The sequence below is a fragment of the Eretmochelys imbricata genome, chromosome 10, assembly GCF_965152235.1.
Source record: "Eretmochelys imbricata isolate rEreImb1 chromosome 10, rEreImb1.hap1, whole genome shotgun sequence".
Classification (NCBI taxonomy): Eukaryota; Metazoa; Chordata; order Testudines; family Cheloniidae; genus Eretmochelys; species Eretmochelys imbricata.
Genome location: NC_135581.1, coordinates 84,679,103 through 84,697,822, shown reverse-complemented (window position 1 = coordinate 84,697,822; position 18,720 = coordinate 84,679,103). Strand labels below are relative to the sequence as shown.

Sequence of the window (18,720 nt, the reverse complement as noted above, 5' to 3'; positions counted from 1 at the left end):
CCAAAAGCTGTGGCGTCAAAGCTGACCAGAGGGAAACGCGGGTGCTTTGGCAGCATCAAGCTAGTCTGCGGGCCTTGCTGCACCAGGATTACATGGCTACTACCCCGGCTACCGCTGGGGATCACCAGCTGGGACCAGGAATGGCATCTCCCTGGAAGTGGATGGCACACAGGTGTCCTGTGAGGGCTCAGAACATCTCTGCAGCCCCCTGTGTTGACCAGTCTTGGGGCAGTAGCCCGGAGACGGTGACAGGGGAGGGGAGCCTTGCTGCCCTGGTCTTTCAGGGGTGCCGCACACGCACCCTGGCTGCAAACCCTCTGCCTACACTGTTGCTGATAGAAGAGGGTGGGCCTGGCCAGCAGATTGCAGCTGAGGGGTGAGACTTACTGAGGGACATTAAAACTTCTGCTGCTAGATTCTCCCATCCCTCCTCTTTGCCAGACGGCCAGGAACCCACCCACATGACCAGCCCCCGGAGAGCAGCGAAGGGACGCCACGGCCAGGTTCTGAACCCAGAGTCGCTGTCCCCGAGGCCCATGAGCGCCGCCTCCGCCGGCTGCCGGGCACCTCCCTTCCCGTCTCCACTTCAGGGGGCTGGCGGGGACAGAACAGGAACCGCGGGCGACCAGCTCTGCCGCCCGCCCCAGCCCGGGAGCAGCTAGGAACCGGCCCGCTCCCAGGGAGGTACCAGCCCCAGCCCCCAGGAGAGCAGACAAGGAGGCACCGTCAGCCCCTCGTCCCGCCCCGCTGGGGGGAGCCGAGCTCGGGGCAGCGAGGGGCGGAGAGCCCGGGGCCCGCAGCGAACGGGGGCCGCCCCTCCGCTCGCCACCGACCACGTGGAACCGGCCCCGCTGCCGCCCTGGGGCGCGCCCGCCTGCGCGCAAGCCCCGCCCCTCACCGTGAAGGCTCCTCCCCTTTCTGCGGCTCTGGCCAATCCGCGTGCGGGGGCGGGAGTGCTGTGGGCGGGGCCTGTCCCGGGGAGAGCGGGTTTAAAGCTCGCGCGGCGGCCGCGAGCCCCGAGGTGGCGTCATGCGGTCCCTGCTGGCGGCCAAGCTGGGCTGCCTGCTCGGGCTGCTGCTCCTGCCGCTGCTCTGCGGGCTGCTCCCCGGGCGGCTGCGGGGCGCGGGTGCGTGCGGGGTCTCCCGGGGGGGGGAGGACGCCGGGACCCTGCCCCCCCCCGCGGGACGGGGTCTCCCAGTGCGGGGGGTGGGGGGAGGGAGGACGCCGGGACCCTGCCCCCCCCCCCGCGGGACGGGGTCTCCCAGTGCGGGGGGTGGGGGGAGGGAGGACGCCGGGACCCTGCCCCCCCCCCGCGGGACGGGGTCTCCCAGTGCGGGGGGTGGGGGGAGGGAGGACGCCGGGACCCTGCCCCCCCCCCGCGGGACGGGGTCTCCCAGTGCGGGGGGTGGGGGGAGGGAGGACGCCGGGACCCTGCCCCCCCCCCCCCCCGCGGGACGGGGTCTCCCAGTGCGGGGGGTGGGGGGAGGGAGGACGCCGGGACCCTGCCCCCCCCCCCGCGGGACGGGGTCTCCCAGTGCGGGGGGTGGGGGGAGGGAGGACGCCGGGACCCTGCCCCCCCCCCCGCGGGACGGGGTCTCCCAGTGCGGGGGGTGGGGGGAGGGAGGATGCCGGGACCCTGCCCCCCCGCGGGACGGGGTCTCCCAGTGCGGGGGGTGGGGGGAGGGAGGACGCCGGGACCCTGCCCCCCACCCGCGGGACGGGGTCTCCCGGGGGGGGGCTGCCACGCTGACTGCTCCCTCTCCGGAGCAGGGATCCGTGGGCGGTGGCGCAGCTTTGTCGGCTGCGTGGCTGGAGGAATCTTCCTGGCCACCTGCCTGCTGGACATCGTCCCTGACTCTCTGTCTGACATGCGGGAGGAGCTGCGGAGCCAGCAGATCACGGTAGGTACCCCGCAGCCCCCTCCCCGAATAGCGCTGGGATGGGCCAGCTGGGCTTGCTGTTCCTCCCGGTTCCTAGCTGCAGCCCCACCAGCTGGCCCTGGGGTCATCTCCACCGTCTCTGCTGGGTTGGGGGTCCGGAGGCCTCTGCTCGGGCTAATGCTTTCTCTGCTTCCCCAGGTGGATTTTCCCTTTCCTGAATTCGTCCTGACTCTTGGCTTCCTGCTGGTTCTCATAATCGAGCACATGGTCCTGGACTGCAGTGAGCGGCGGTCAGGGGAGGCCACCCCCCTCCTCTCCTGTGGGGAGGTCACCCCTCAGCCAGCAGACACTGGTGAGTGGGTGGTGGAGACGGGTGCGCCTCACTTGCCTGCAGACTTCCCGGCCCACTCGTCCTTCCGCTCCTTTGTCCTCTTCCTATCTCTATCGGTGCACTCCCTGTTCGAGGGCCTGGCCGTGGGGCTGCAGGACACGGAGTCCAAGGTGCTGCAGATCTGCATCGCCATCGTGGCGCATAAGAGCGTGATTGCTGTCAGCCTTTCGCTCCTGCTGCTCCAGAGCCAGGTCCCCGCCTGCTGGTTTGTGGCTCTGATTGGCACCTTTGCCCTCATGTCTCCCCTTGGCATCGCAGTGGGGATTGTGATGATGCAGAACCCGGGCCCCAGCAGCACCATGGCCCAGTGCCTGCTGGAAGGGATTGCTGCAGGGACCTTTGTCTATATCACCTTCCTTGAGATCCTGCCTCATGAACTGAACTCCCCGAAGTGCCGCCTGCCCAAAGTGCTCTCCATGCTGCTGGGCTTCTCAGTCATGGCTGCCTTGCGCTTCCTGGGCTGACGCCATTGGCCCTGCTTGGGCAGCTGCTGGCTGCGCTCACACGTACTGCGGCAGGCACTGGCCTGGGAAACCATCAGCTGCAGGTTCAGCCCCTGCTACCAGTGTCTCCTGGAGATGGACTGGGATGCCTCTTGGGCAGAGTTTTAGGGGTGGGAGGGTCTTGGGGGTGGGTTTAGGGCAGCCTGGTTTTTGCTCTGGAGTCAGAGTAGGGCCTGGCTTAATAGTTTAGCAGCATGCTGTTCATAAGTGTAATGCCTGCACTTGGGCCGGCAGGTGAGGTGAACGTGCAAATGCCTGATCATGATCACTCCAATGTTTCGTGAACACCCCCATCACCACAGCAGCCCCTCCATTTTATCCTTTTAAACGGCTATTGTACTGATTTTACAAGTGGAAATTGTATGGCTTCTATTAAAGACTCTGCTGCGCCCAGGAAAGCCAGCTTCCTCTACTCCCTGCTGGGGGAGGTCCAGGTTCTGGCAGGAGACAGGCTCCTGGGGTGTGCCCTTCTGTGTGTGGGGGTGCATCTCCATTGCATGGGAAAGGCAGAGAGCTAATCCTGTGAGATGCCCTGGAGTGTGGTGGCTGGGCAGGGCCAGAGTCAGCCCTGAAACCGCTGCCCCAGCCTGGCGCAGAGAGCGGAGCAAAGGAAGCACCGTGGAGCACCGCTACAGACTAGGGACCGAGTGGCTCGGCAGCAGTTCTGCAGAAAAGGACCTAGGGGTTACAGTGGACGAGAAGCTGGATATGAGTCAACAGTGTGCCCTTGTTGCCAAGAAGGCCAATGGCATTTTGGGCTGTATAAGTAGGGGCATTGCCAGCAGATCGAGGGAGGCCTCATCTGGAGTACTGTATCCAGTTTTGGGCCCCACACTACAAGAAGGATGTGGAAAAACTGGAAAGAGTCCAGCGGAGGGCAACAAAAATGATTAGGGGGCTGGAGCACATGACTTATGAGGAGAGGCTGAGGGAACTGGGATTGTTTAGTCTGCAGAAGAGAAGAATGAGGGGGGATTTGATAGCTGCTTTCAACTACCTGAAAGGGGGTTCCAAAGAGGATGGATCTAGACTGTTCTCAATGGTAGCAGATGACAAAACAGGAGTAATGGTCTCAAGTTGCAGTGGGGGAGGTTTAGGTTGGATATTAGGAAAAACTTTTTCATTAGGAGAGTGGTGAAACACTAGAATGTGTTACCTAGGGAGGTGGTGGAATCTCCTTCCTCAGAAGTTTTTAAGGTCAGGCTTGACAAAGCGCTGGCTGGGATGATTTAATTGGGGATTGGTCCTGCTTTGAGCAAGGGGTTGGATTAGATACCTCCTGAGGTCCCTTCCAACCCTGATATTCTATGATTCTATGAATGCAGGGAGAAGGGGCCTGGCATGAGGGAGGGCAGGACAATACTCTGTTATGGCCCTGTGGGCAGCAGCCTGGGGCAGGGGATGGGAACAGCCCTCTCTCAGGCCAGGCTTGCTTGGTGCTGCAGTGCCCTCTGGTGAGCAATGGAGAGTGAAGTGCAAGCTCCTTGCAGGCTTAGGAGAAGGCAGGCTAGGCTGTGGACCTGGGTGGCAGGGGCTGTGCCCAGGACAGAGGACTGCTCTTCGGGCACAATGGCTCATCCCCCAGAGGAGGAGATGCTTCCCCCAGGTAACCACTGGGCAGTACCCAGGGTCACAACCCAGGTGCTGCAGGGAATGCGGTGCCCGGGTTGAGTTTGCTGAGACAAGCCTGGTCTCCAGCTGAAGAATCAATCTGTGTGTTCCTGTGAGCTGGGCCTTAACCCTGTTCTATGGATGGGGAGACTTCCCTGTGATCTTGCAGTCTGTCCTGGAGGAACTGGGAACGGAGCCCCACTTCCCACAGTAGCAGTGCTGACCTCTAGCCCATGCCTCTTTGCTTTCCTGATGCTAGCAGATGGGGGTGGCACCAGTAATGGAGGACCCCAAAGCAACTGCTGCCGTGGGCAAGAGCAGATGAGAATCCTGTAAACTGGATCTATAAAGAATCTAGGCTCTGCCATCCCTTCCCTATCTGCCACTGCTGGCCACTTCCTGCAGAGAGCTGAGGGGAAGCACTTCCCCACCCTCCCCAAAGCACTACTATGTAGCACAGGCTGGGCAAGGCCTGCAGCTTGGAGGATGGTTCTTGAGTTGCCCCAGACCCAGCATCCTTGTTGAAGGTCGGCGGATCCAGCATGCCAACCAGGGTGCAGTTAGCCTGCATCAGCACCCCAAGGGAAAAGGGAGGCAGGCTTGTGGGCACTTGTGCTGTGCAGTGCCGGGGGGAGTAGCCACAGCTAAGGGAAGGGAATGGAGGGCTGACCCCTGGGGAGGAAGGCTGAATCAGCTGTGTAATCAGCCCATGCTGCCAAGAATACAAAGGTCAGCTACTTCCTATTTAATCTAGCCCAGGTCTTAAACACTGCCTCTAAGGCCAGCTGCCTTGAGCCTGCAACAGGATTGGTGTGGGGATTGGAGAGGGAATGCAGAAATTCAGGGGAGGGGGAGTTGGGGCAGCTGTTCCAGCTGGCAGTTCTGTAGTTCTCTCTGTAGCATAGTGGTGCTAACTTCTCCCCTGGTGGGAAGGGCTCTCCTGCTGCACAGAGTCCCTTGGACGTGGCTCCTTACTTGTCCTCCATGTTTAATAAGGCCATGACTGTAGGAAAGAAAGGTAGAAGAGGTCTGGCTGTTTGCTGCTGGTAAAGTAATGGCACTTTCCCCCAACCATAGGGGCTGATCAGCTTGTAGCGAATTACGTAAGTGGAGGAGACAGCCCTGCAGAATGGCAAGGGCCAACCACTCCTGTGCTCAGATCTCTGCAGCTAGCGGCTTTCTGCTGGTAGAGAGCTGCTGTGATCCTGGAGGGGCATGAGCCACTTGTGCAGCTGTGCTGAGCAGCAGGGGTGGAGAGGTGCTGATCTACCAGCATGACAGGAAGCTGAGGCTAGACAGCATCATCTGAGCATGTAACCACCGTGCCAAGCTGGGAGGACCTACACATCCCAGGGAGGTCAGAGGAATAAATGGAAGGGGTAGGCAATTCAATGCAGTTCAGACTAGGAGAATGCTGGGGTGCTGGTGCCAGGACCTGGGGCAAAGGCAGTGGGCTCTATGTGCACAGCAGACCCTGCCCTGAGGTGACTTCCCCCAGAACAGTCTCTTCCATTCTGGGCACCTAGTTATGAATGGGGGACAACTAGCCTTCCTGGTCAATAGCAATGAGCATGCCCTGCCCCAAGAGCAAATGGGGGAGGGAGCAGGCCTGGGGCATGGAAATTGCCTTGCAGGGAGCCCTGTTCCCTAGCTGGGGGGTTGTTTTGCTGCTGGTGGGAGAGGGGCTGAGAAGAATGAAATGTTGCAGGCAGAAAGAAGGCCAGGCACTGTCCCAAAGGACAAGAAGGAGCATGTCTTCCCCTGTGTGCTCAGGAACCTCCTCCCCCCGCGCTGTTTGCCTCCTACTCACCTGCATAATGCTGCAGCCTCTTGCGCTCTTCGAGGTTGTGCTGCAGCTGCTCCAGCAGTTCAAAGTAGCGGAAGAGGGAGTCGCTGGGCCACACCACCCATCCATCCTCATTGACCTCCACCAGGCTCTGCAGGTTCTGGTGGATGTATGTCTCCCAGTCCACTAGCAGAGGCAAAGGCTGCAGCTTCAGGACTGGCAAAGCCTCCCCCCCCCCCCCAATGATTTTCATGCACCTCCTGCATGGTGGTATGAGATTCCTGCCCTGCTGTGAGGGGACAGAAAGGGCCCTTCTGTTTCTAATGCCCCCTCCCCTTGCACATGGAACAGGGGCTCCTGCTGCTGGGGGAAGGAGAGTGGCTCGCTATGGTCCTCCTTTCTGCTGCTCTCTGCCCCTGCACCCAAGGCCTTGGGTTTGGTGCTCCCAGGAAGGGGTATCCCTTGGACTGCAGTCTCCCCAGCACAACGAAATGCAGAGCAGGAGCCGAGTTAGCTCAGCATAGCTCTGCTCAGGCTCCTGCAGCTAGGCGGACACTCCCCCTGCCCTATGTGGGGCATGTGCACTTACAGTCCTTCACACTCTGCTTCGCTACCACCATGTACTCTGGCTGCTGCGCACTAGGGGCTGCCTCTGCTCCTGGGCAAACCTCCAAGCCTGAGACCTGCTGAAGAGAGAGGAACCCAACATAGCGCTGGAGAGAAACGCTGCTGGTTCTAAACCCTGCCATGGATGGTGATCTAGGTCAGCCACAGCATGGCCTGGAATAAACGGCCTGGCAGGCAAGCTGTCAGAGTCCAGCTAGGGTGGGCATGGGTGCAGGGGCGGAGCCCTGTATTGTAGGCAGGTGCCTGTGCCCAGGGCTGAATTCTGAGTTAAGGCCAAACCCAGCAGTCCTTGCCCTTCTGAGGACAGGGTGCTGTGGTGAATGCAGTGGGGGCTGTACCCACTGCTCTGGGGGACAGGTTTCTCAGGTGCTTACCCATCATTGCCATCCCTTAATGCTTATGGATACCCATGCTCACCAAGGGCATCTGTGGGCTGCCTGCTGAGATGGGCTGGCTGTGTCTCCTACATAGTCAAAAAGTAGATATTAATAAGGGTCCCAACCCAAGGAGTGAGAGAACTCACATGGGGCTGCCCTGGGAGAGCACGGGCTGTGCAGTTGCTCTCAGCAGGGAGCGGAAGGGTGCCTGGCATGGATGTTGGCTGTGTCGGGAGATCCCTATCCCTGCCCCCCAGCAGGAGGGATGTAAGCCATGGGGCAGTGGCCTTGGTTGTGAGGGGAGCTCAACACCTTGCACAAAGTGCAAGATCATGCACTTAGAGTCTAAGTTTTGCAGACCTCAGTTGGAAGCAGCAGCAGAGGAGGAGAGAGAGCTGGGTGTGTTAGTCATCCTGTGATCAAGCATCAGCTACCAGTGATGCACTGCAAAAAACGCAAATCTGCTCCTAGCAGGCAAGATGTTTCCAGCAGAGAGAGAAGTATTCATGCCAGTGTATGAGGCACTGTGTACAGTTCTGGTCACCCATGGGCAAGAAAAGTGAATTCAGACTGGAACAGATGCAGAGAAGAGCTACTAGGGGAACGGAGGTCCTGCCTTATGAGAAGTGACTGGAAGAGCTGGTCTTGTTTAGCCTGGCACAATGAAGGCAGAGAGGGGCTATGACTACTAGCTATAAATACATCAGGGAGATAAGCACCAGGGAGGGTGAAGGGCTATTGACGCTAAAGGACAATGTTGGCACAAGAACAAATTCAGGCTGGAAATTAGAAGGTGGTTTCTAACTCATCAGAGGGAACAAAGGATGCGGAGGGGAAAGTGGGGGAATATGGACGGGGCTTTTCACTTAGGAACTAAGGAAGGCAGTCAGGAAGAGACCAAGCATGAACTGGGCTTCACAGCAGTGGGGCTGGTGAAGTGCTCTAGGCTGACCAGCATGGACCTTCATTTCTCTGTGCTGCCCGAAGGCCTTCCTAGGCTGTGTCCAGGTGACTATAAACCTGTTTTCACAGCATGTGTCTGCAGCCATTGGGCGAGGTGCTTAGTCCCTGGAGAGTGGGCAAGTCTCTGCCAGGCTGTTGCAGTTGGATTTGCTGTGAAGCAGGAGGGATGGAGCCCCAGAGGTTCAGTCTCTGGAGGTGGTGAGAGCATGTGGCTGACCCTGAAAACAGAGTGAAACCCCCAGGGGGTCTGGCTCACCAAAGGAGCCTCTCCAAGAGACTGTTCCAAAGCTGGGGGCATAGCACCAATCTGGTGGATCTGTGACAAGGGGCTTTTGCCTTCCTCTGCAGCGTGAGAGTGTGGGTCACTTGCCCAGATTATCTGGGTATATCTCTGACTGTAACCCCCCGGTATTCACACCCTACATGCTATTGTAATATCTCGCAAGCCACATTTTGTATGCTATCCTTTGAGAACTACTAACTTACATCACAAGAATGCTATTGATCAGTATGTACATGGTGTGGATTGAGAGTTATGGATATGTGCTGCAATTATGACTAAACTGGGCATGCTGGGGGATCTGCCCTAAACAGAGGAATGTGTCAGCCTGGTCTTCAGGCAAGGAGAATGAAGGTCCATTTTTACACATTAGGTAGACAAAGCTATTAAGCTACCCCCTGGAGGAAGAAAGAGCATGGCGCTTCCTTCACCACCAGACTCCCTGTTGCCTTACTCAACTTGAATGAACGTCACTTTTAGGGGTGACCTCAGAAAAGTCCATTGCAAAGATTTACTGGTCTATAAAGAGCCTGAATGAACAGCCATGGAATCAGCTGGTTGAATGCAGTATCACTGTATTACAAAAGTGTCTCAAGTGAGGGCTTTTCTGGAAGCTGATGCCACACTGGTGAGTAATATCATTGAGAGATGTCTGTATTAACCCTGTATGAGGAATCTGGATACTTAATGATATTGTGCTTTAAGTCTGTGCTCAACCAGGGAGAAAAAGGGTCCCTCCCAGACCAAGGGAAGGCACCTGTCTCAAAACAATGGCAGCCCCATTTACATGCAGAGGGTGGGAAGCCCACAGGAAGGGGGAAGTAGCGTGAGACCATCTGCCTCTTGAAACAAAGACTTTGAACTTCAGGAGCTATAAGCACGGACAGATGCCATCTTTGGCATGTGTCACTGGACAGACTCAGGGGAACAGAACTTGTGCAAGCTTAGAAAGACAGGCCCTTCAGCCAAACAGGGGTTGAAGTCTCTGGGAACTGAGGTTGTGTCTACACTACACAGCTTTTAGCAACATAGCTGTCATTACAGCTGTGTTGCTAAAAGTCGTGCAGTGTAGCTGCTGTTTGTCAGCTCTCCTGCTGACAAACTTCCACCCCCAACAAGCAGCGTTTCTGTTGTTGGCAGGAGCGCTCCCCTGCCTAAAACGTGCTGTTCTCACTGGCGCTTGTCATGCCAAAATTTGTCTTTCAGGCAGGGGGAGAGTTAACACCTCTGAAAGACAAAAGTTTTATCGGTCAATTGCCAGTGTAGACATAGCCTAAGTGTAGGTGATAAACCTTCTTAGGCAAAGATCTTTTACCTAGGAAGACAAGGAAAACCAGCACCTGGTACTTCTGTGGAAGGTCCTGACAGGGAAAGCCAGCCATGGTGGCAAAGATGAATGACTGGTCAGAGACAACAGCTTGAACAAAGCCTGCAGCTTCCTAGATTAAGTCTGAGACTTTTAGATGTGTGTTGTAACCCTTCTAACTTTATTCCTGTTTGTTGGCATCATTGATCCTAGGACCTATTGTTAATAGATTTTTATTTTATTTTTACTGTAAACCAACTCAATGCCGTGCATGTAGCAGAGTGTGTATTTATCCCAGTAAATGTGCTGTGATGCTTTTTTGTGTCTTGAGGAACAAACAAGCCATATTATGTCTCTGACCTGTCCAGGTGAGCACTGGACATTACAGAGCACATGGATGTGGGAAGATTTAGGAGTGGGTGTGTGTTGGCATCACTCTGCAAGCAGCACCCAAGGCTGGTAGAGAGCGGGGACTCTGACTGGAGTGTGGCTGGCAGGATGCTGGGGTCAGACCTGCTGGACTAGGGCTATGAAGCACACAGACACTCAGGATGGGACCTGCCTGCTTGTTGCTGACTGTGAACATGCTGGGCAGGGAGTTAAAGTAGCAAAGAATTTGAGACACCAGAGTTATAGGGCAGGTAGCGACTCAATCCCCTGTTGGTCTGGATTGCACCCTCAACCCCATAACCACCTCACATAATCACCTGCCACCACTGCAGGGGCCTTGGGCACTGGTGCCCATCAGTCTCTGCTGGGGTACAGGACAGCTGCATCTCCTGGGGGCTGTCATACTTTGGTGTGGTGGTAGTGGCTGGGGTGGGGCAGTGGCCTGGGCTGCAGACTAGATGGTGTGATAGTCCCCAGACCAGCCCGAGGTGTGGTGGGTGCTGTACTCACTCACCTCTCTATAATCTGTGTTTTAAATAAATCTGCTTTCTTCTGGGCCTCTATCTGCTTCACCTCTTCAGCCAGGTCACTCCGGATCATCTGGAAATTAGTCACTGACAAACCCAGAGCCCCCATTAAGCCCTGGGGGGTCCTGAGGTTCTTAGAAGGGGCAGTGGGGGGGTGAAGGCTTCCCTACAAACTGTTACCCTTCTGTGTGCCACTGCTGTACAGAACCCACTAGACTTTATACCTGGTGAGCTGGGATCTAGGGCAGCAGCCAGAAGGTTATTTTTCAAAACAGGGTTTATTTCTGCTTGTCTTTTACCATAGGAACATCAAATTGTACCTTCTTTTTGCTCACGGTCTCCTTGAAGTACCAGAGAGCTGAACGGGGATTCCTTCAGCCCTAAACCAAAGGGCTGGGGTGTTGAACCTTTGGCACCAGTCCTCTTGGTTTGTCAGATGTTTCAGTTAAACAGGTGTGACCAAGTCACAATCCCCACCCACCAGTTACTCTGCTTTCCCATGCGTAGTCCCTGTCCTGCTGTGATTCTAGGAGTTTTCTAGTTGTCCAGAGAGTCTGCAAGGACAGGGGCAAGACCTGTCCTGAGTTTATAAGGTGGAAGCCTCCCACACTAGCCTGAAGCAGGTACCACCAGAAGCTGAGAAGGGCCCAAACTTTGCTTTGCAGGGGAACTAGATGTAGCAATAGGGAGCCACTGTGGGCAGAGGGCTTTGCATGGGGACTGTCAGAGCCCCACCACGTGCCAGCATGGGAGGCTGTAGGGTTCCTGCGGCCTGGGCAGTGTGTGGGGCCCAGGCACTTACCCATAATTGCCACAAAGATGTTCCTGAACATGAAGGATCCAATCAGCAGCCAGAGGATGATATAGAGGCTGCTGATGACCTTGTTCATCTCAGGTATCTTCCAGGTGTCCTGGAGCAGGGCATACCAGTGATCCATGGTGAAGAGGATGAACAGTGTCACCAAGGTGTTGGGGATATCCCTGCGGGCAGAGAACAGCTTCAGGGCATGCTGCATTGACCTTGAGGCCTATTGAGCCTGTGGGGTCCAAGTTGGCTCAGGGCCACCCGCTGCTTTGCTGGTGATCTCTCGGCTAAGTCTAAGTGCAGGGATGCTGCAGAGGAGGGGGCTGGCATCAATTAGTTGTGGCCCTTATGCTGGGAAGGTGACAGCATGACACTCAGGTAAGCAGTTTGCTTGGCCCCAGCATTCTGCCATGCACAACGGGCAGGCCCCTGTCAGAGGGAGGTCTAGACTAACATGGTCCAACTCAGACACTGGCCAGGGCTTGTGAGCTGCAGCCTTGTATCACTGCTACATGGCACTACGACTGTCCTCAGCATCTCCAAGAGCATCCAGCAGTTCCACAGTTAGACCACATACATACATCAAAGAGAAGGCACTGGAGTCCGAGGGAGGAGGGGTGTGTCATCAAGCACAAAGCCCAGCTTTTGGCAGCTGCTAGGCCTTGGGGGTGTCCCCCTGGAGCCCAGCACCCATCAGTGTCAAGCTGTAAAGTGTCAATGTATTCCCCAGCCCAGGGCCACCTGCATCCCCACTGCTCCACTCCTTCCAGCTGGCTCTGCAGCCCCATGTCCTCCCAGAGGTTGTGAGATCACCCAGCTGAGGAACAGGAGTAGAAAGGTGAAAGAGTAGAACAGTGCCCCCCCCCCCATGACCAGAGGGACGAGGGTGTCTTGCTGCTGGGTGATGGGGCATTACACTAACATAAGCAAGGAGATGTACCTGAAATACATGCTGAACTCCAGGTCGGTGCGGTCTGACCGACTGTAGCTCTCAAAGAAGAAGATGCCAGATACAGCAAACACATAGAAGAAAACCAGCAAGAGCAGCAGGATGAAGGTCATAGCCTGGGCAGGGGAGAAGCAGAGAGGAGCCAGGGCTGAGGGGAGCTTGGGGGCTGATGCTGCCCAGGGAGTTTACAGTCTAGATTAGACATAGAACAACAAGGATGCTGCTCAGCAACAGGGGGTGGGCTAGGCCAAGGCCTGCAGCAGCGAGGAGCAAAACAGGGCAGGTACAGCCAAGGGCTTGTGGCGGGGGGGGCGGGGGCTGTTAAAAATTAACATCAGTATGTGAGCATTAGGGGCTGGGGTTCCGTAAATGGGGGCAAGGGGCAGGTGGCAGTGCTGGGAGGCCAGTGCTATGTACCCAGGGCAAGGCTGAGTGCTGGGAGACTAACCAACAGGAAGGAGTTTGGCATACATGCAGCTCCGCCCCCCAGCTCTGGCACCTGTCTCAGCATGCCCCCACCTCACCGGTTTTGTACCTTCAAGGTCTTTGCTATTGCCAGGATGATCACCCGAACTTGCCGGAATTTGGAGAAGAGTTTTAAGGTGCGGAGGATGCGGAAGGCCCTGATGAAACTCATGGCAGCTATTTTGTTGGTTACGCCAACGATGTCCAGGAACTCGGGGATCATGGACTATGAGCCAAGGGAACAGAGCAGCAAGATGACCATGTTCAGGTTATGCTGCCCTGCAGAGTCAGGCCAAGCCACACCCCACCTGCCCCCCACACAGCCACTTAACAAGGCATCAACCCACTACCACCCCTCTGCATTGCAGCCTTCTTCCCTCAAGGTTTGGTAAGCATGAGTCAGTGCCCACAGAATCATGGCTTTAAAAATAATAAATTCTGGGTCTTGTCTTTGCTTTCTAAGTTTTGAGCCTTTAGGGGTCACATTTTCCAGCTTTTTCTTCCTAACCAGATACTTTCCTTTTACATTTTTTTGCCTATAATGAAAGTTGAGCTTCACAATCACATGACTCCAGGAGCTGGGGCCAGAAGAGACACCACATAGCCCAAAGTGGTGATTCTGGAACTTGGTGATGGACTGGAACTCCCTAGAGGGCAGATGTAAGCATCACAAAACCACTGGTAGTTCTGAGGCATTTGGGCACCACAATACATGACCAATAATGAGCCTGAGTAGCCAAAGAGGAGCAGTCTCTGTCCTGCTTTGGGACCCCTTGAGAAAGTCCCCTGAACTGTGAGTCCCACCAGAACTTTCTGGGCACAAGGCTACCCAAGGTGATGAAGCAACAGGGAGCTAGTCTTGTGGTCCATGCATTGCCCTTTGCTTCCCCTCCCCTGTAGACTCCCCCGTGTCTCTCACCACTATGGTAATGCTGAAGTCGAAGACATTCCAGCTGCTTTTCCAGAAGCCTCTGAAACTAACAATCCAATTCAGCAAAATCTCCATGATAAAAATGAGGAGGATGACCCAGACGGTCACCTCTAAGGCGAGCTTCAGGTTCACCAGGCTGACATCCATATTGTCCATCACCTCTGGGAAGCACAAGAGACAGTTGCTGAAGCCTGGCTCCAGCAAAGTGTTGACTGGGGAAGGGAAATAGCATGAAGAGGGGGATGGACAGAAACTCCTTGTGTATCACTGACTATTCAACATGTCCAGCCCCAGCTGAGGATCGTGCCATGCTCAGAGGCAAAGCTGGACCTGGAGTCAGAGGGCTGCAGGGGAGGGCACCAGTTGAGAAGCACTGAGTAACTGGTCTCTGGGAACTCGCAGGCATTTGCTGGCTGTGCCCTGTGGGGCAGACTGTTCAGGACGCACGTTGCTGGTACATACACTCCTAAGGTGCTAGTGGAGGTGGTCCCCTGCTTGTTAATGTTTAGCATAGTCAAGTCCTTCTCCTCTGGCCCTGGAAGCGGCTCCTCGCTAGTGGAGACTGGAGATGTTAGGACTCTTGGGGGAGGTGGGCAAAGGAGAGGCCTTAGCAACTCCCTCCCCAACATCCTGTCTCAGTCATCCCAAGCTTGGATTGTGCCTCCTTGGAGCAGGGACTTCAATCTCTACCAGGTACCAGAGACTCTGTAACAAGTGGAGCACTGTAGAAGGACATAGCCCTAGTGAAAAGAACAGTGGGGGCTGAGTGCCTAAGCCCGGTGGGAGATAGGGACGTGGAGGGGAGACAGCACCAGCCAGGAGTGGAAGAGCTGGGAGAGGTGAGATTTTGAGCAAGGGAATGAGCCTGAGGAAGGAATTGGTGTCCAGTAATGAGGGCTGAGTTGCCTAGTGACTGGTGATGGGCTCTGGGCTCTCCACCTTTATGTCACTGACTCTAGGTCAGGGCAGTGGTGATGGAGAGCCGTCACCATCTGATGACTTGTTGGTGGCTTAGCTGAAATTAGACGGTGCTCTGAATTCAATACGTCATGGACAGGTGCCTACACCACAAAACCACCATAACTTGGTTCTCATTGGCAGCCCCTTGCTCCAATTATAGACTGCCCCAGCATCCCTGTCTTGCCTCTGGAGGCAGGCTGCAGGGGCCTGAGCCCACAAACACTATATATGCTTGGGCACAGAGGGGTTCTGCCCCCAAGGCTGCCAGGCTGGCACTACTTTCACACGCATAGAGGCCCCGTCTCCCTCTCACCGCTCTTGATCATAAGAACCAGCATGTTCAGGAAGATGAGAAAGATGATGAAGCTTTTGAAGATGGTACCTGGGGTTTCTCGCTGAGAAATATGCAGGAAACTCTGTGTTATTCTGTCAGACTCTACAGGGGCTGGGGCACCTACACTTGAGAACTCATAAGACAATGGGTAGTATCCAGAGCAGCTCTACTGCTGAAGTAACAGAGCTCCACACACAACCCCCAAAGGAGTACAGCATCCCATCAAGCCCAAATACCAGCACAAGCATCCTAACACACCCTCAACAATGTGCCTCAGCCACTGAACCGGTAGACAGGAGGTCATGAGCTGTTTACCCATGTCAGAGGAAAGGTATGTGGAGAAACCACCATCCACCTGTAGCTTGGAGCCTCGAAGCGCCCATTTCCTGGCCTGTACCTCTGTTCCTTCTCTACCCTGACCACCCTCCTCATGGCATTTACCCCACTCCTCATTAGGCAACAATTCAGATTTCATCCACTAAATTGGACCTTATGTACAGGTGGGAAGCACTGACAACTAGAACCACAGAATACAGAGATGGAAAAATTTATCCAGCCCCCTGCTGGTCAACTCTCCGCTTTGTCCAGTCCCAAGCTACTGGGATTCCATCACTTCTCTTGCAGCTGATTTTGTCTATCACACTTAGGGACTATTTTTTCCTTCTCTTCATACCAGACTCCCTTACTCGCCCGATGGCAGCATCAGTCCTGATTTGTCAAAGGATACTGTTCAGGACCCAGGATGCCCACATGGTCAGGGGAGGCCAGCGGCTGCAGCGCACTTGGATGCGGTTACGTAGGCGTTTCTCTGGGGTGATGATGGTGTTCCTGACTGGGGTGATGTTGAAACGAACCAGCTGGTTATGGTCTGTGAGCATAAGCTTCCTCTGCTTCTTGGGGTCTGTAGGGAACAGTGACACAGAACTCCTCCCAGGGGGTTCCTGGAGGACATGCAGGGAGGAAGAGGAGCCAGAGAGTCCAGCACAGCTAGACCTGTTCCTAGCAGGAGAGCGTTTCAGTCAGTAAGGAGGGGGGCTGAAAATGCCTGTCCCCTGCCTGCACTGCTGAGTGATACCCCTGGGGGAGCTGCAGAAAAACACACATTTTGGCCCAGATCCTCAAACGTATGTAGGCTTCTAACGTCCATCCATGTCCATTCATTTTGAGGATCTAGGCCTTTCCTGCCTCAGTTGTGGAGAATAAATACAGGTAGGAGAGCAGCTTAGACAACTCACCCAAAGCCCAGTATAGAGCCACAGCCCAGCTGCAGCCCCAGCCACGTCACATAGCCATTTGCAGCTAGGATGTGGAGGGAAGCAAATCAGGCTGGCACCTCCAGGAACCCTACCTGTGAAGCCCACACCTCCTCCGGAGTCAGTGCTAGGTTAATGTCAGCAATCCTGCTCCTGGGGAGAGAAACTCCCGTATGTTCTGATTCTGCAGTGTGGGCACTGTGTCAAACCCTAGGAGAAAGATGGGCTCACCACCCTCAGTGCCCAGAGCTCTCTCCAGTGACCTCAGCTTACCCAGTCAGCATGGAGAAACTTGGCAGGCCTGCCCAGCAGAGCGAGAAGCATAGGGCATGTTCCTGGGGGGTGGGGGTTCCTGCACATGGTTTGTGGGCAAAGAGAGGCACTCAAGGTGAGATACTGAGAGGTATCTGAGCTCCTCATTCATTCCACCCTCTCACAGGACCCCAGCTGTTGGCATAGTGAGAGTGGCTTGTTACCAAGGAAATCCTTGATATTGTGCCGTGGGATGGCATGGCTCAGTCCCTGAAGGTGGTCGATCAAGTAGAAGGTGTAGATCAGCTTGGAGCGAATGGCATCAGCTCGAGGAAGCAGCGTAAATGGGGAGCTGACTTTGGTTTGGGAAGCACTCTCTGGGCTCTGAAAAGAGAGAGAGAAAGCAGCAGCGTGAAGTCAGTCTGAAATGGAGACCCCCACAAAGGGAGTTGTTACCTGAGGATTCATGAGTCCAGCTTGGCTTCTCCTTGTTCCCTGCATGGCTCAGAAGGTTCTTTGCTGTATCATCACAGAACTCTGCAGTGACCTCACAGTCTGGACGAAAGGAAGGGGACACAGCTGGCAGGTGCTCAGTGGACCATGAGCAGCTTGGCAGAAGTTGATTTCTTTTTTAACAGGTTTGATAGGTGGGATCAATATTTATTTTTAAGGTTTTTTTGTTTTTTTTTTTACTTTAATCTATTTAAAGTTTCACAGTTGTGCGAAGTCGAGGGGATCAGACAATTGTTATTTGATGACAGTAGCCCCCGATATTCAAAAAATTAAAACGTTATAACGATCAAAGCACAAATTGTCAGCATCATATATCAGAACATACAGAGTAAATATCCTTCAAGCTGACTCTGAAGTTCCCAAGCAGCATTTGTCTTACTTCGCCTATCTGTAAATTTCTGTTATCACCACTGGAAATATTTGTTTGCCGGTTGTCAGTGTGCGGTGACATCGATGTTTGCCAACATTTACTGATAACAAAAATCGAATCCTTCCAAGCCTGAGCATGTGCTCCTGAAATCAGAGGCAGCCTGGCCATCTAAAAAGCTTCTGCTGTGCCTTGGCAATCTTCAGCGAAAGCTGCACTCTAAGGGATGGGGGAAAATGTCCCGTGGGCAAAGGTTCCAAGCAGAGTTCTTTCTATTCCTCTGTCTGACTCGGGTCCTGGACTCTGTTAACGTCTTTTACATTCCCAGGGGAGGGAGGGGGAGGCGCTGATTGCCGGTGGGTGGGAGGCCCTGGGAGAGCGGGAGCAGGGGAGCTGATGGGGGCTGCTGACATATTACTGTGGCTCTTCGGCAACGTATATTGGTAAATTCTGACTCCTTCCCAGACTCAGGTTGGCTACCCGTCCTAGGCCATGGGCTGAGCCGGGTCCCTAGAAGCAGATGCTTGGGCTAGATGTTTATTGTTGATTTGTTTGTTAATGAAGTCACAGACCAGGCAGGGTGAGTTTTGACCCTACTCAGCTTGTGTGGACTAGGCCTTTCCTCATCCTGCACAAAGAGCTTTTTCATGGACCCAGGTGCTACTGTTGCGTAGGGAAGGTGCCAGACAGTGCAGTGGGAAGCATCCTAGAAGGTCTCAGATGAAGAAGCAACCTTCAGTTTGAAAGTGTTTGAGGAACCACTGGCCAGGTGCGTGCTCCAGCATCTCAGGTTACGCTGGAACTACCAATTGTGGCTCTCTGGGACTCAAGCCTGCACCTAGAAGCGCTGGAAGTGCTGCTGGCGAATCACGAGGGCTGCTTTTCCCTTTGAAAAAAGAACAGGAGGACTTGGGGCACCCTAGAGACTAACCCATTTATTTGAGCATAAGCTTTCGTGAGCTACAGCTCCCTTCATCGGATGCATTTCCACGGCATGCATCCGATAAGTGAGCTGTAGCTCACGAAAGCTCATGCTCAAATAAATGGGTTAGTCTCTAGGGTGCCACAAGTCCTCCTGTTCTTTTTGCGAATACAGACTAACACGGCTGCTACTCTGAAACTTTTCCCTTTGAGTCACTCCTGAGCGGGAAGGGAGCTGTGAAGGAACTGCCATGCAGCTGCCCTTTTCGGATCTTGGCGCACCCGTTAAGTCCTCCTGCCTTTACCTCTCCTCAGAACGCCCTGTCACG

At 55.1% G+C, this 18,720-nt stretch overlaps 2 protein-coding genes across 2 annotated transcripts; one reads left to right on the top strand and one right to left on the bottom strand.

The window, feature by feature from the left end:
- The first annotated feature begins 1,029 nt into the window (after positions 1-1,029).
- On the top strand, positions 1,030-2,735 carry LOC144270775 (zinc transporter ZIP1-like). Its single transcript, XM_077827465.1, has 3 exons — positions 1,030-1,126; positions 1,771-1,901; positions 2,079-2,735. The coding sequence occupies exons 1-3, from the start codon at positions 1,030-1,032 to the stop codon at positions 2,733-2,735; spliced, it is 885 nt and encodes a 294-aa protein (XP_077683591.1).
- Positions 2,736-5,356: 2,621 nt separating this feature from the next.
- Positions 5,357-17,058, bottom strand: CATSPER2 (cation channel sperm associated 2). Its single transcript, XM_077828939.1, has 13 exons — positions 17,047-17,058; positions 16,815-16,974; positions 15,813-15,986; positions 15,065-15,133; positions 13,780-13,952; positions 12,931-13,086; positions 12,387-12,511; positions 11,444-11,622; positions 10,629-10,728; positions 7,216-7,261; positions 6,761-6,857; positions 6,196-6,357; positions 5,357-5,388 (listed from the first exon to the last, which is right to left on the bottom strand). The coding sequence occupies exons 1-13, from the start codon at positions 17,056-17,058 to the stop codon at positions 5,357-5,359; spliced, it is 1,485 nt and encodes a 494-aa protein (XP_077685065.1).
- Between the last annotated feature and the right edge of the window lie 1,662 nt (positions 17,059-18,720).

Excerpts from the sequence above, each read along its gene's own strand:
- LOC144270775 (XM_077827465.1), top strand. The coding sequence starts at position 1,030 with ATGCGGTCCCTGCTGGCGGCCAAGCTGGGCTGCCTGCTCGGGCTGCTG. Across the intron at positions 1,127-1,770 it reads CGGGCGGCTGCGGGGCGCGG|GGATCCGTGGGCGGTGGCGC; the intron begins GTGCGTGCGGGG and ends TCTCCGGAGCAG. Across the intron at positions 1,902-2,078 it reads TGCGGAGCCAGCAGATCACG|GTGGATTTTCCCTTTCCTGA; the intron begins GTAGGTACCCCG and ends CTGCTTCCCCAG.
- CATSPER2 (XM_077828939.1), bottom strand. Across the intron at positions 7,262-10,628 it reads AAAACACAGATTATAGAGAG|GAGACACAGCCAGCCCATCT; the intron begins GTGAGTGAGTAC and ends TTGACTATGTAG. Across the intron at positions 6,858-7,215 it reads GCAGCCCACAGATGCCCTTG|CAGGTCTCAGGCTTGGAGGT; the intron begins GTGAGCATGGGT and ends CTCTCTCTTCAG.